The sequence below is a fragment of the Amyelois transitella genome, chromosome 10 (assembly GCF_032362555.1).
Source record: "Amyelois transitella isolate CPQ chromosome 10, ilAmyTran1.1, whole genome shotgun sequence".
NCBI classification, from domain to species: domain Eukaryota; kingdom Metazoa; phylum Arthropoda; class Insecta; order Lepidoptera; family Pyralidae; genus Amyelois; species Amyelois transitella.
The window spans coordinates 1,971,983-1,988,337 of NC_083513.1; the positions used below are offsets into that span (position 1 = coordinate 1,971,983).

General features: G+C 34.9%; 2 protein-coding genes across 4 annotated transcripts in view; one reads left to right on the top strand and one right to left on the bottom strand.

Annotated features, from left to right (window-relative positions):
* Positions 1 to 2: 2 nt before the first annotated feature.
* LOC106136760 (leucine-rich melanocyte differentiation-associated protein-like) lies at positions 3 to 5,729 on the bottom strand. Of its 2 annotated transcripts, none has more exons than XM_060946027.1 (6): positions 5,568 to 5,729; positions 3,925 to 4,041; positions 2,794 to 2,937; positions 2,260 to 2,370; positions 1,596 to 1,745; positions 3 to 1,076 (listed from the first exon to the last, which is right to left on the bottom strand). In XM_060946027.1, the coding sequence occupies exons 1-6, from the start codon at positions 5,591 to 5,593 to the stop codon at positions 836 to 838; spliced, it is 789 nt and encodes a 262-aa protein (XP_060802010.1). In that variant the 5' UTR covers positions 5,594 to 5,729; the 3' UTR covers positions 3 to 835. The 2 variants fall into 2 exon arrangements, with proteins under 2 accessions (XP_060802010.1, XP_060802011.1); XM_060946028.1 differs by lacking the exon at positions 5,568 to 5,729 and adding an exon at positions 4,474 to 5,488.
* Positions 5,730 to 5,799: 70 nt separating this feature from the next.
* LOC106140620 (CDK5 regulatory subunit-associated protein 3) overlaps positions 5,800 to 16,355 on the top strand; it is a 61,917-nt gene continuing 51,361 nt past the window's right edge. Inside the window, exons 1-11 of one of the 2 annotated variants that reach the window (XM_060946026.1) lie at positions 5,800 to 5,951; positions 6,182 to 6,214; positions 6,302 to 6,470; positions 6,914 to 7,158; positions 7,528 to 7,680; positions 8,575 to 8,802; positions 9,002 to 9,130; positions 9,460 to 9,615; positions 9,987 to 10,177; positions 10,704 to 10,875; positions 11,104 to 11,204. In XM_060946026.1, coding sequence (XP_060802009.1) covers positions 5,949 to 5,951; positions 6,182 to 6,214; positions 6,302 to 6,470; positions 6,914 to 7,158; positions 7,528 to 7,680; positions 8,575 to 8,802; positions 9,002 to 9,130; positions 9,460 to 9,615; positions 9,987 to 10,177; positions 10,704 to 10,875; positions 11,104 to 11,175 — 1,551 coding nt within the window. In that variant the 5' untranslated portion in view covers positions 5,800 to 5,948 and the 3' untranslated portion in view covers positions 11,176 to 11,204. Of the gene's footprint in view, positions 5,952 to 6,181; positions 6,215 to 6,301; positions 6,471 to 6,913; positions 7,159 to 7,527; positions 7,681 to 8,574; positions 8,803 to 9,001; positions 9,131 to 9,459; positions 9,616 to 9,986; positions 10,178 to 10,703; positions 10,876 to 11,103; positions 11,228 to 16,355 lie in introns of those variants that run through there. The other variant, XM_060946025.1, reaches the window with a different exon arrangement.

The window sequence follows — 16,355 nt, forward strand, 5'->3', positions numbered from 1 at the left end:
GATAATGAATAATAATATTTATTAGTGCCAAAAAGTATATATTTGTTATAACTTGTTTATATCAATTTAACATATTTTTACTAGGTATACTTTATGATAATCACAATAAATTGTCATATACTTAGAAAAAAATGTAAAAATATTTTGTTTTATGAATGGTTTTTATAAACATGGATGGATAATGTTATCACAACCTTAAAATATGGTATAAAAATTAATAATATTAAAATGTGATATTGTAGGTATTTGATCGTTATATACAAATAACTTTAAATTACTGTACAAATCGCCAGTCTTTTTAAACAGATTATTAAATTCGTTAAGTTATTGATTTACATTAAGCTCTCTTAGTGTGATTGCACAATTTTTCGTTACGTTAGAAAAGATTTTTGTAAAAAACAACTTAACTGAGTTGATATTAGGTACCTTTCTGTATGAACGATATAATCTGATAACATTAAAGACTTACTTATTATGATATATGAAATACCTGTGTAGGTAAACCTACTTGACTAAAATAAATATTCATATAAAGTATAGAGAGTCTTTGTTTATTTAATTTTTGTCATTTTTCATAATTTAGCCAAGTATGGCTTAATTTCTTTAAATAAACCCTTTATAACCTTTGATTCAGGTAGCCCTCAATCAACAAATTACACTTGACAGTGTTAAAGTGGGGAACAAAAAGTTAATTTTGCACATTTCATGCCATTATCGTTAATTGACACCGTTTCAAGTAACATTTTGAAACTAATGATATTTTTACTTGGTACCTTTGATACCGGTACCAACAGTATGTCAAAGTCGTGGTATTTGTTCCCAAAAATACTTACATCTAAATCAAAAGGTTCCTTTCATGAGCTCTGTCTTTTCCTAACAAAGTGGATAATTTATTTTGTACGGCGGTCCAAGTGACAGATGTGTGTACTAACTGGCCGAATCCTGTGTTGCGGGATTTCACGAAGCGCTCCAAGAACGGAGGCTTGTACAGTCTTTGGGCTTCTTGTCTTTGGTCCTCGGTCACTTTCCTGTCGTCCAAGTGGGTCAGTGATGGGAATTGGGATATGACGAATAGTCTGAAATTAAAATTAATTGATATTCAAATAGTGACAGGTTGCTAGCCCATCGCCTTAAAAAAGGAATCTTAAGTTTTTACGAACTTTTTACGACATCCATGGTAAAGAGATGGGAGTACATACATATCATCACGTCTATATCCCTTACGGGGTAGACAGAGCCAACAGTCTTGAAAAGACTGAAAGGCCACGTTCAGCTATTTGGCTTAATGATAGAATTGAGATTCAAATAGTGACAGGTTGCTAGCCTGTCGCCTAAAAAAGAATCCCAAGTTTGTAAGCCTATCCCTTAGTCGCCTTTTACGACATCCGTGGGAAAGAGATGGAGTGGTCCTATTATTTTTTATATTGGTGCCGGGAACTACACTGCACATGTTTTAATACTTACATGCGAATTTGCTGTAATTTATTTTGGTGCAATAAACAGTTATATTATTGTATAAACTTAATTTTCGGCGGCATCGTGTCTCGTGTCGGTATGAACTTACGCTACGGTAAAGACTGAAACATTTCACAGACCTATACTGCAGGGACTCATAGTAAGTGCCTCCGTTGAGGTAGCTCGGCGCGGCCGGGTTCCCCATCAGACATAGATAGTTCAGATTCGGACAGGACTCCTTCAGCTTCCCCACCCACGGGAACAAGGAAGCGATCTTGCAGTGGTTCAACCTGAACAATTAAGAGACATAACGTCGATATAACCAATGCTAATATTTTGAATGCGAAAGTCCATCTGTATGTTATGATTTTAACGGCAAAACTTACGCCTTCGTGATACAGGTTCATTCCTAGTTCGATAGCGGGTTAGCTGATTGGTGGTCGGATATATTTAGAAGTGCTTTGTGTTAAATTTTGATGTAAGAAACAGTCTAATAAAAACCTTTTCATTTCCTAGCTGTACCAATTTTAATATTGTTAAAATATATCTAGAAGTCTAATTTTTATGTAGCGCGCAAATATTTGAGTAGCCTATTTACTGTCCGCTATTGTACCACTATTATGAGCGAGATAGCAAGACACAATTTGTTTTTGGATTTTAAGTTCGATATGGTTGTAATAGGGTTGTTATTCGATTGAGTTCTCATTCGGTTAGATTCGGCGGTAGGCTGCGCTGTCGAATATTGCCGATGCGACTTATAAAAGCGCGGCAGTACATTAATTGGATTATATGTATTCAACTTACCACAGCAGTTGCAATTTCGGTAGCGGAGGTAGCAGACAGTGTTCTGTGATAGGATTATCATCAGCTATGAGAGATGTCAAGTGCTTGAAGTGTACCAAAGCATCTAAGTTGCTGTAAAAAAATATTGACAAAAAGGATATCAATTAAAAGTAAAGCACAAAAGGCAAACACTTGCAAATGTGTTCACCCTAAAAATATTTTGGCAAACTTAAAAATCTCTTCTTCTTAAATCCAAGTTAACTCCACCGGAGTTTGTTCTTAAAAATCTCAATGGAGACAAATACGTCATAGACTATAATCTAAAAACTTGAGACATTGCTGATTATTTTGTTCGTTTTCCTGGCCTGGTCGGGATTCAAATCCGAGACCTATTGTATTTGCACACAAGCGCACTTAGGCGGGTCAAGTTTCTATCCAGACTGTACTCAAAAAGGCAAACAAAAAATAGACTGAATGAATCAGCCAGTGTAAAAAAAACAAACAGTCATCTCTAATTCTATGATAGTATCTACATAAATGTTTTTTATGACTTACGTGATTTTGTTATGACTCAGATCCAAATATATAACATAGTCTGAAAACCTCTCCACTATGGTTCTCGGCACCTCATACAACTTTTCATAGGCCAGATTAAGTTTGGTTGAGTCTTCTTCATTTTCTACATGACTTTCCGTGGACCTGTAGAGAGACAGAATACTTTTTAATTACAATGTAAAAACACTGATTTTATGTATGTATGTATGTAAAAACACTGATTGATTACATTACTGATTGTTTAGATTAAAGAGAGATAGAGGAGAATAAATGGTCATCAGTGGTTGAATTGCTAAGGCCCCTGTTTAACGCACGGGTTTACATCACACCTCTTTCCCGGAACAGGGGTAGGCAGAGACTTCATCGTTCCACCAGCCACTACAGATTATTGTTAGTAAAACTAATTGAATTACAAATTTTTATCATAATTATTGTAATTGGTATGGAAAAATTATTAATAGCTTTTTAATTATATTATGGAAATAAACTTTTTGGGAAAATTTTACTTTTTATATTGCTTGCAGGGTAGACAGAGCCAAGTCTTGAGAAGACTTGAAAGGCCATGTTCAGCTCTACGGCTTTATGATGGAATTGAGATTAAAATAGTGACAGGTTGCTAGCCCATCACCTACAAGAGGAATCCCAAGATCTTAAGCCTACCCCTTAGTCGCCTTTTATGACATCCATGGGAAAGATATAGAGTGGTTCTAAAATGCCGAAAACCACATGGCACTATTGTAACTTTTGGAAAATATTTTTTTGTCTGAAAAGTAAATATATTTTCTCTGAAAAGTAAAAATATGATTTAGGAGTAAATACTTGAGACTTGTCCAAAAGGAAGTATCTCAAGTTCCTGTTGAAAGGTAGGATGATAATCATATCAATCATTGACAAACTCCTCCAGACCTATTGAAATAAATAATTGAATTGAAAACATACAAATTCTCTGCCTACCACTCTGGGGAAGAGGCATTATTATAGTTTTAATAAATAATTATTTACGGTACAAATAACACAGATTAAGTAGTTTGAGACTTATAACTTTATAACTTAACAAAACTATATGTTACAATAGATATTAAGATAGATAAACATCGAAGACCCAGTACATAATATGACTTCAAAACTTACATGATTACATCTGGAGGTATAAGGGTTTCCGGAAGGTCTGTCATGGAATCTACAAGCACATTTTTGGTGACGTCCACTGTGAGCACAGCTTCCTCAGTCACAGATGTTGTTTGTAATCTGAAATATTACAGTAATACATACCTCAAATATCTTGTTAACAATGACGAAATCATTTCATAGACAATATCAACAAGGTTTTTTTATTACCCTTTCAGAATTTATTTCCCATGAACGACCGAAACAGACCACAAACAAAGAAACAAATGTAGCATCTGTAAATTTCACGATTTCCAAATATTTATGAGTTTATTCTTATTGGGACATATGTACCTACTAACTGCACAAAAGATTTGGTACTACATTATTACCTAGAAAGTAGGTATGTGCTGATACCACAGTCAGTATCTAGGAAGGTGTGTGTGAATAACTTCTTATTGAATAAATTAAATAAACAAAAGTGGAATGAACACGAATCTACGCAAACAAGAGAGAGTTTAAGACCAAAAATTAAACTTTTTCACTGTATGCCATAAGAAATTACATACCTACCTACAGAAACTAGCACAAAGTAGCAGCAGATTTAATTAAAAATTCATATCGTTACTAAACCAGAAAACTAGTCCAATCGAAAAACAAAACAAACAAAAGTTTCATCAACTTCCATAAACGTCAAAATGTAAAGTAGTACCTACTTACCTAACTTTTTGAAGTTGACTTTACCTACTTGACTGACAATCACAATGGTTTTGTTGGAGCGACCAACCTCTTTAGAGATTTAGAGGTTTTTTTTTCTAATTTTATCTTTGAATTGATTCTATTTTTTTGATTGATTTTGTTTTATCTTTCATGTCAAGTCTTTGCCTCTCATCGTATATGTAATTTAAAATAAAATTTCTTTGATTTTACCGAGTGCTCCGTAATTTAAATTAAACCACTATGCTAAATTAGTATATCTCTAATCCAAACCTAGAGGTATACTAATAGGTTTTTATTCAAGTGAACTAAGCACAGAACATACATAGATACCTTAAAACACGACTATTTTTCCGGTAGAAGTAGGCAGATAGTACATCTTCTACATCTATCTACGCATTTATCACGATACGCACCTGAATTTCTTTTGCTTCATGCACATTCATAATTATTTAATCTCTCCATGCTCAGTGCCGTGTGGTGTACTTTAGAATAGAACCACTCCATATCTTTTCCATGGATATTGTAAAATGCGATTTAGGCATAGGCTTATTCCTCTTGTAAGTGATGGGCTAGCAACCTGACACCATTTGAGTTTCAATTCCATCATAAAGACACAGCTGAACGTGGTATTCCATTGTATACTAAAACAAGAGTCAAGAAAGACATTTAGTTGAACTACTTTTAAATAAATATTGGCTTTTTTGTTTGTAATGGATGAACTACTCCGCACGGTGGATGAGAAGACTATTACAAGTAACGAAGACTACCTCTACTTGATTTCTAGGAATTAGCACGAGAGCGTAGTCTCGGGTAATAGGTAAAAAGAGCGATCTCATTCCTTGCCTTTCTTTTTTTATTTATCTCAGTACCTACCTGGCCTTTAATAAAGAAACGTGCCACTTATTTTCTTGGATACATTTGTAATAGGTACGAAAACAATCACTTACTCTCTTGATGTTGACGGAGTATCCATTATGAGTATGTAAGTACTAGAAACTTTTTTACATCGCAAGATCCAACTTTTTTCAAATTTGGTATAATGTTAAGTTTAACATATGATACAATGTATGTTTATCGATCCAGTCGAGGTAATACTAACAGAGATAAGAATTCGTTGGAACTCGGTTGTTGTCATTGTGAAGTTAGATATCATATCAACACAGATATGACACGGTTTGGCGTCCTATCTCGAATATAGGCAGCAGTTAGTTTAATAACATTTATCATTTTGTTATTGTGTTTACAGTTACTGTGAAAAACGTTAATGACCATGTACTTACTTACATGAAATCCAGTACGAGTTAAGGAAGTATGAGTGATAATGGATTATGGTACCTATACATATCTTTAAGTATTAAAAAAAAACCGAGCCTCTTTTCTAAATACATGATACCTTATATTTTGGGCAGTCGAGAACCTATGTAAATTTTTATTTCTGTGCCTTGCTGACACTTCAGACTGACTTTGACAATAACGTTACGTCATTTTTACGCTAAGTGTGTTGACACGTCAATGTTTACATCTGAGAACCTAAGTTTAATTCAAATTGGATAAATTTTAGGCACGGAAAAATAAAAACCTCAATAAAATGGATGTAAGTATATCGCAAATCTCTGTTTAAATATTCTTGTAAAAATGACATTCTACCAACCACAAAATTCTCATTGTAACTTTGTTCTAGGAAAGTAACATTCCTATCGACATTAATATTGGAAAGCTGCAAGACTGGCTTGTAAGTAGAAGACATGTTAATAAAGAATGGCAAAAAAACATCATAGCAGTAAGAGAAAAGATAAATAACGCTATTCAGGACATGCCTGCTCATGATGACATTGCTTCCTTGTTGTCAGGTGAGATCTTAATTCGATACATACATACACATCTTCATCCCCTTACGGGGAAGACAAAGCCAACAGTCTTGATATTACTGTAAGCCACTCAGTTGTATGTGTAAATGATGTAATTGAGATTCAAATAGAGACATACATGTTGGCATCTTGTTTAAAAACTTATGACACTAATCAGCCTCCGCAGTGCTGTGGTAGCATGCTGGTATCTTCATATTTCACTGGCCATGACCAATTTACAAGACTTGATTTATAGCCACATTCAACATCTAGTGCAGCTTTTATTATGATCCACAAATGGTGAAGAGTGGGAAGATGATCTATGATGCAGAGGTCACACAATAATTATAAATACATTTATTAAATTAAAAATAATATAAAATTGTACATTCAACTTAAGCACTACTATTTGACATTGTAATATTTTTTTCTTCCTTTACTACCAGGCACTTACATCAACTACTTCCACTGCCAGAAAATTATAGAGATTCTTAAAGAGACAGAAGCAGATACAAAGAACCTCTTTGGTCGATATGGATCCCAGAGAATGAAGGACTGGCAAGATGTAGTGAAGAGTTATGAAAAAGAAAACTTGTATTTGGCTGAAGCAGCTCAAATTTTGGTCAGGAATATAAGCTATGAGATTCCCGGGCTGAAGAAACAGATTGCTAAAGAGGAACAGTTACAAGTTGTAAGTAAATTTTAAAGCATGAAAAAAACTAGAATAGGTTTATTGTCAATATTGCATACAAGGTATCATTTATTGACATCACATCACTTAAATCTAATTATATCTACTTCTATTAAATCAAAGAATAGTAGCATTAAAAGCTTTCATATTCAATTAATAAGATTTGTTGCCATTTTATATTATTAATTATTGTGCTTTGTGGTTCTCAGTACTATGGCTAAAAAACTTGAAATTCTTGTAAGCGATGGGCCAGCAAGCAGTCACTATTTTATTTTAAATTCCATTCTCAAGCCATACAGCTGAACATGGCCTTTCAGTCAATATTTTTATTCTATTGCGCAATACAACATGTTTCATTGATATCGCCAGGAATGTGAAAAGAAAAACACTGACTACTTAAAGAATGAAGCTTCAAGCAAATCAGAGTTCTTGAGTCTGTGCAAGCAGCTCGGCATCCAGGGCAACAAGATCAAGCGGGAACTCGTGGACAGGTTGATGGAGTTGCCCGAAATATATGATAAGGTAAGAATTTCATGCGCTGATTGAGTTAGCCTCAAAGTAAGTTCGAGACTTGTGTTACGAGATACTAACTCAACAATACTATATTTTATAATAAATACTTATATAGATAAACATCCAAGACCCAGGTCAATCAGATAAAGTTCTTTTCTCATCATGCCCTGGCTGGGATTCGAACCCAGGACCTCCGGTGTCACAGACAAGCTTACTACCGCTGCGCCAAAGAGGCCGTAAACTTTTTTTAAAATGAACCTTAGAGATGAGTCTCACCTAACTTAAGTAACCCTTGTAAAGAATAAAGAAATTTTGAATTTTGATTTTGTGGTGCAATCAAGAGTATATAGTATTAGAATTCTAATTAAAAGAGAATGTAACTAGTTATTTTCTTTGGCTTTGTTATCTTGTACCCTTTTACTTGTTAGAATATATTGATAGAAGGCTTTGTTAGAAAACAACAATATTTTATAAAAATAAAAACAATATTTGAAGTAATAATCAAGCAAGAATTATACAAAAACAAGAAACTTACCAAAATACTTTTCAGGGCTAGTTTCTTCATGAAAATTCCAACTTAACATGTGTTGGTTATATCTCTTTCTAGAAAGACTTATTTATTTATCAATTCATGTACACAGAAAAGATATAGGAATAATAAGCAAAAGAAACAATAGGTTTCAGTATTTCTAAAGAACAGAAAAGTGATAGAGATAGATAGAAGACTACCTATGTCCCATAGTAAAATGGTGACAGGCGTCCACACAATTATTTATAAAATACATATTGTAAATACGAAATTATATACTAACACAAAAAATATACAAGAGATACCTAATTAGCCCGACTTGTATATAGAATTAAGATTGATTAAACTGAAAAAAATATAATATTCTTTCACAGATTGGTAAATCTCTCAAGCCACTACTCCCAGCGATAGAACTTTACACGGCATTCACAAAATATATACTCGGTGAGCGCGCCACGGAGGTGTTGCCATTATTGCAATACGTCATTCAGCATGGCAATACCACAGTCTATGAGTGGAGCTACGGTGAGCCCCCGTTGAGTGTGGAGCCCGATCCGGTACATATCGAGTTCGATGATGAAGAACAGGGTGGGGGGGATCAAGTGAGTATGAGTATTTTGTTTGTTTCATTCCCTCCTTAAAAAAAAGCAAAGCTTAACGCTTTTGCAATTTTTTGCAACACGTCATCGAATATGGCAACACTAACAGTATTTGTACATATAGTTCTTAAGTGTCAAATACTCACTTATAAGAAAGTCGAGCAGGAAATTGTATGTTGACAAAAATAAAGTTTATTTGCAGATAGATTTTGGTGATTCCAACGAGATAGACTTCGGGTCCATAGACACCGGGGCCATAGACTTTGGTGATGGCGATGGTGCTGCGGAAATCGACTGGGGGAACATCGGGGAAGCGCCAGCCGAGAATGTGGTATGATAGCTTTTATACGTTAAGCTATAAAACATATAACATAACAGCTGTCCATCAACTACAACAGATTGTTTTCAGAAAAAAAATTACATATGGAGTGCCCTTATTATTTCGAGCCGAAATAACTTCGCCGTAAAAGCTGTAAACATTTTTAGGTACTTTTATATTATCTCAAACATTACAAATTAAGTTTCTAAGTATCTTCTTCAGTCTGTTCGATAGGGCTTATATCAATCTTTTGGTGACAATGTTTGTTATCTTACAACAAAAGTCTTTGATGTGCTTGTTTGTATAAACAGATTTCATTTCTCACTACTTGAATTTCACAGGACCTATCAGCGAACATAGCGGAGATATCCTTGGAAGAGTCTGGCATTGTGGTGGAGGACCAGGGTGTGCAGGGTGGGGTGGCGCGGGGGAAGGACGCCCTCACTCTCTTAGACAACCCCGCGACCAGGAACCAGGTCATAGATCAACTGCTGGAGGTAAGCACAGTGAGAATTGTGTGAGAAACACAATATGCCGTATGTTTCTCATTTACTGTGTTTTGTTTCTCGTATCGGCAGTGCCATTTCTCATATTTAGGTGTTTTCGGGTTTCCTTTTTATGCTTTTTATTTAATGAATACATATCCACTGAAAAAATCAATATTTTATACTTGAAATGTAATAACTTTTAAAAGCCTTCTATATTTCGGATGATGTGATGCAAGATTGTTTTATATGTGTTGTATATGTATTTATTGCGAAAACATACAGTTATAATAAAAATAATACGTACTTACATATTAAATTATTAAACAAGAGAGTAGAGAATTATTGAAAGTTGCCACTAGAATTCAACTTTTTCATTTCAGCTGGAATCATTCCTCAAAATGCGCCTATACGAAACGAACACATCGAACGAGCAGAGTTTCTCCCTGATCCAGCAGTTGCCCACGGAGAGTGCGGCCGCGTTGACGGCCATGTTGGACTCTGTCCAGGTCGCCTCTAGTCGCCTCACCGCGCCAGAGGTCAACCACCTTCATAACGTGAAACATTCACCCAGGTAACTAGTTGGTTGTAGTAGTATAAAACTTTTCAACATTGCTTTAAGTGGTGAATGTCGTAAAAGGCGACTAAGGGAATAAGAACTACCATCTGCTGCAGCATTTACCATGATCCAAGTGGGTTAGGTTGAGTTATCAAAACTATTCTTCGCTTTGTGTACAAACCTGACTGCAGCATCATGGTTGACCTTGGGGTCCAAAGAGGTGAGGACATAATGGGAATAACGTCAGGGGATGATGAAATGACGTCTCACACCGCCGAGTTTTTACGATTATTTTTGAAATAAAGACAATATGATGTATATTTTTTCATTTATTCTTTATTGTACTTAACAATTACAATTTGTAAAGTACAATAGGCGGATTTAAATGAGTTGATGTTATATGAGTTGAATAAAAATAAACAAAGATTAATTCTTGGTTAGGATGCTTTGAGATTCATGATTGGCTTTAGTGAGAAACTCAGTCAGTAGGGAATAGTTATTCAGCAAAGTTGAGACAAAACGTAAATTATATTCTTTACAGATACGTAGACGTCTTAACGGCCCAATTGAAGCAGAAACTAGCGCTCTGCGACAAACTGAGCAAATTGGCGGCGCGCTCGGGCGAGCAGCGAGCACTGAGCACGGCGCGCGCGGCTCAGCTGCGACCCGCGCTCGCCAGGCTCGTGGACAGGACTAGGGAACTACAGGCCCAGGTATATAGTCATATAGATAAATAAAAGATTTTAAAATAAAGGTTTTTTTTTGGTGTGAAACCGAACTATGGGTAGCCCTTCGAAAAAGAAATCACGATTATATTGTAAAAGTCTAAAGAGTATTTAGCAATAACTGATGATCTGTGACAAATAGAGTTCACAGAGTTGAAGATTTAAAGTAAAATTTTGAGTAACCTTCATTTCAAATAAAATGTTTTTTTTTTACAGATCGAAGCCGATATCTCGAAGAAGTATAAAGGCAGGCCCGTGAATATCATCGGTGGTGTGAAATTTTTGTAAATACTACAAAGTTTGTACATAAGAATATAAATATATATTTTGTTGACGGAATATAATATGTTTATGTTTATATTTAAAATGTTTTTTATTTTTCGTTGGCCCTAAGTTTGTGATTACCACGGAAGCGAAGTTCGGGCAACTGATGGTTTAAAAAAATAATAAAGTAGATTAATAGTCTAAAGAAACTTTTTTTATATAGAGTTGTATATGACGGTGTTCTTATTGATAACTAGCGCTCCATCCCGGCTTTGCACCGGTGGGTATCTTTTATAGATATAAATTATTCAAGACCCTCTTTACAACATTTCAAACAAGACCAAAATTCGCCCACATCTGAGATTAGTGCAGATATTTTTTTTTTATTATTAATAATATTCTTGCGTTAGTGACTAACTGACAGATTACTTAGTACGTATGGTACATATACTACATAGTTTTTGCCTTTATTAGTAGGTAAGCTGAAAATTGACCTTTTTTGCTGAGAAATGTGGAGTGGATTTTCGTTAAAATATAAAAGAAATGTTAAAATAATAGAAAAGTAAAAAGTAAAAGCTTTACATTTTATTAGAGGATATATCATCATTAGTATAAAAGGCATATAATATTATGATTAATAAATCATTATTTAATACGGTTCGAAAATCAATATTACGCTCTTGAGACATTTATTATGGTGAAGCCCAGTCTAATTTTTAGTTTTACCATTAGTCGGTTAAACCAAAAAATAATTTAATGACAATATAACGGTCAGGAAACCGTATGCGACTCAGATTTCTCGCAGTTTTTCTGAAGTCAGTTTCTCGTACATGGAAATGAGGTTTTTTGTTCTTTAATACCGTTATTAATTAATTTCTTGTGTCACTAAATTCGTTTGCCGCAATCACATATCGTTCCTGACCAAATTTAACAGTGTTAATTGATTGGTCACCAATATCACCTTAATTTTCTGATAACGCACGAGTCGGTATATAAAACAAATGAACTTAGTAAGAGCTTATTGTGTAGAAAATCCCCAAATTCTGGGGTTCCAGACAGGAGGTACCTGACGTAAGTTCACTTACGAAACAGAATATTTTTTGACGTGGCAACTCAGCTATTTACCAGTGTTGCCAACTAAGCGCTTTCGCCGCTGAGTGCATAACGCATAGCGCCCATTTTACCTTCAGAAACGTCGTACTTTTTTATATACTACTAAATAAGTATTCATAATACTACTAAAATCATGATTCCCTATATTTATTTTTATTACAGATGTCTGCCCGATCAATTATATTATTTGTTACGTGCACTCTTTGCCTATTACTGTTACTATGTGAGAGTGAAGCGAGAAGCCCCTCGCAATGCGCTAAAACCCTCAGGAGCGCCGCCAGGGCACTCAGAACCGGCTCCAAGTCGGCCCTTCGAAAAAGCAAGGATGCTGACGATTGTGTTACTTACTATTTCCCTTCTGGATCCTCTTATTATTACCCATATTATTACTATCCATATTATTACTATTATTGGGGATGAAGTTTTGAAGAAGGATGTAAATACATTAATTTGAATTAATGATCTTTGTTTTAATATCGTTAGTTTATGTAGTTGTGAAATTTATTCCTAGGTATATCAGGCCAATCCCAACAATGAAACACGTGTTGTCACGACCTAACACATGCAACATTACCTGATGACAGCCACTGATGAAGTTGTAAATGGCAGAATACTTTTGGGGAAAGGAATGAAATCGAATTAGTTTTTTGTATTTTTAGTAGGTTGTTCCAGTTAAAAATAATGTGTGGATGTTAAGCTCGCGTTAAAGTATAATGTTTTTAAAGTTGAATCAGACTTAAAACTAAATTATTCTGCACACTTATTGTCGTTGCGAATTTCCGAATTCAATCTGTTGTTTTATTAACATATTATTTTTTATTGCCAGCAGCTTCGCTCTCGTGAGAATTTCTTGTTTTAAAATTAATCCTAAGGTTTGTTATGTCTGTTTTGGATCGTTAGGAAAACTGCACATTCAGGTAACTGGATGTGAGATCATGATCTGATATGTTTCCCTGCAAAGGTTGTGGAGGTCAGATAAAGAAACCTGAATCACCTAAATCAGAGTCATCGTCAATGGTTCTTCTTTCTCTCTCCCAGAGCTTCTCTCCACTCTAGAGAGGTGAGGATGAAGAGAGAAGGGACTCAGAAAGTGGTGATATTGTTAAATTAAGAGTTATCTGCGGGAATAGCATCGCTCAGGACCAAAAAGAGTGGAACATAGTTTCATACATTGCTATTATTTTTATATCCTTTTCGCCACACTGACAATGTCTTAATTAATTATTTCTAAAATCTGTTGCGTCACATAAATTAATTATTCTTAGTGCTCAAATTAAGCAGTATATAATTGATTATTCAACAATATCTCCTTAATTATCCGATAACGCACTAGTCGGTTTGTACTAAAAGTCCATTTATTAACAACACGTCCCGTGCCCGGCACCAATACAAAAAAGAATAGGACCACTCCATCTTTTTCCCATGGATGTCGTAAAAGGCGACTAAGATATATGCTTGTAAACTTGTGATTCTTTTTTTAGGCGATGGGCTAGCAACCCGTCACTATTTGAATCTCAATTCTATCATTGATCCGAATAGCTGAATGTGACCTATCAGTCTTTTCGGCTGTTGGCTCTGTCGATGTGACTATATGTATGTATGTATTAACAACACGTTGTGGAGAAACCCCAAAAATTTTTGGTTCTCAGACACACGTAGGCCTACCTGAAGTAAGTTTATTTAGGTACCTAATACGTTTCAGACCTGGCAAGTCGAACGTGCAAAGTAAAGTGACGACGCTTTCTTCGCAATATGGCCACTCATTCGTAGCTTTTCTAGTATATTTTCGTAGATATTATAATATATAAGATTTTTTAGGTGAGATAACAGACAAACAAAATTACTTTCGCATTTGTTATTAGTTGAGATGACCAGGGTCAGTGGTTCAGCTGTAAAGAGGTACCTAATAGACGAACTTATGTACTTACGCATTTACTTGTTGGAATGACAAATGATCTTTGTCAAACAGATTGCAACACGCTAATGTAGTGCGATTTAAGAGTTTGCTTAGGTACTTTGTTTGATATACACCAGGAAGGTCGTAAGGCAACTTATGGGGTCAATACATTTGTACACAAAACACACATTAATGTGTACTTTGCTCCTTATTGTGACCTCTGTGCTTAGATGTTTAAACTTGACCAGCATTTGTATCGATATTTCTGTGCAGTAAAGATATTACCTGCATCCAACATTTTGCCGCGGACTTCACCAACTCATCGGTCAACTTCACCTAATAATAATTAAAATAACCATGATCACTCAGTAAGGAGTGTACGACTGAAGAAGAACTAATGTAATAAATAATTATTTGCCACATTTCATGAGAATCAGTTCAAAAAAGTATTTTTAATAAGAACTTATTGTCATTTGTTATACTGATTTATTTATAGTACCTAAGCTTTTCTTGTCATAAGGTGGATAACCAAAAATATAGGCTATACAATCTATGGCTAACTGTTCCTCTTTAGATCTTACTGGCCGTCTTGTCAAGTGTTCCACTGGCTTTTTATGTAGTCTTCTGTGAGGGGATATCCCGTGATCTTTGAAAATTTTCTCGCATTCCGTATGATTTAATATTTGGCTGTAGCAGAATAATATGAGAAATGCGTTTATTAATAAAAGTGATAGAACAGACATCTGAAAAAGAAATTGGGTTTAAAGTTTGCATTCGCCATTTATTTGCGTAGGTAAAAGTTAAGAAAGTGTTAATAGGTAGTTTATAATGAAGACAGATAGGTAATACATACACCATATACTTACCTATTATTATTATTAAGTTAGTAATACTGAGTGTTCTTAAAATTAGAGCCAAGAAGACCCTGAATGATGAATTTACATAGATATATATTCTCGTAGACAGAGCCAACAGTCTCGCAAATACTGAAAGGCTACGTTTAGCTCTATGGCTTACCTAATGATGGAATTGATTTTCATAAAGAGACAGATTGCTAGCCCGTCGCCTAAAATTACATGAGACACAATGATTTGGTTTTGTTATAAGGATTGCCTGAATCGGTCTCTTAAATTGGGCAATGTATCTGAAAGACAGTAGGTTCTTAAACCTTAAGTGAGTACCGATACTTACCTTCGTTCTTTGTCGTTGGTCTTTGTGAAATGAAGAGAAGACCAAAATAATAATTGTGACTAATTAATTTGAAACTGTGTAATTGAAATTAGCTATAAAATCTGTACGGTCTATCATTTGTATTTTATTTCGCATGAGAGATAGACATGTTGGAGAAAAAATATCTTCATCAAAATCAAATGTTGAATTTTATTTCTGATTATTACTAACTGAAATACTTAATTTCAATTCAATTATAATGCTATCCAGTTGACCGTGACTTTCCAGTCTTTTTGAGACCGTTGTGACTTCCAAGGATATTTTTTTTTTTTGTTAAAATGAGGACCTCTTTTTCAATAGAAGGCTTTAACATTTATAATTATTAATGTTGCCAACACTAGTTTCCAATCATAATTTAGCTATTCTGATCTTCCTTCTACACTGGTCAGGTGCGATGTTATAAATAAAACAAATCACAATAATTCACATTAAATATATTAAATTAACCCCAATACCAATAGTAGGGGTACCAATAATAATAATAGGGGTAGTACCAATAGTATGGGTACGTGCCTCCCGTGAGGGATGGCTGTGTGTGCCCCGCTGGCGGTTCTCCATAGACAATCTTAATACAGGGTGGTTTTGTAGTATTGGTATCCGTTCTTCGCGAGTTGCATACATAGCTCTCCCGGGCAATGCACGAGATGATGAGCATGCTGACGGTACATGTTAGAAGCACCGTTGTTTTGGCTGACATCTAGAAATAAAATAATGTCCTATAAATTCCGTAGAACACTATTTTAATTGTTACTAATTGTATACATACATACATACATAAAATCACGCCTCTTTCCCGTAGGCAGAGACTACCTCTTTCCACTTGCCACGATCTCTGCATACTTCCTTCGCTTCATCCACATTCATAACTCTCTTCATACAAGCTCGGCGGTTTCGCGTACTTTTGACCTGACCCTTTACCAGGACGTCCTTAATTTGATCAAGATACGTTCGTCTAGGTCTTCCC

Excerpts from the sequence above, each read along its gene's own strand:
- LOC106136760 (XM_060946027.1), bottom strand. The coding sequence starts at position 5,593 with ATGGATACTCCGTCAACATCAAGAGA. Across the intron at positions 1,746-2,259 it reads CCGAAATTGCAACTGCTGTG|GTTGAACCACTGCAAGATCG; the intron begins GTAAGTTGAATA and ends TTAATTGTTCAG. Across the intron at positions 1,077-1,595 it reads TATGAGTCCCTGCAGTATAG|ACTATTCGTCATATCCCAAT; the intron begins GTCTGTGAAATG and ends TTTTAATTTCAG.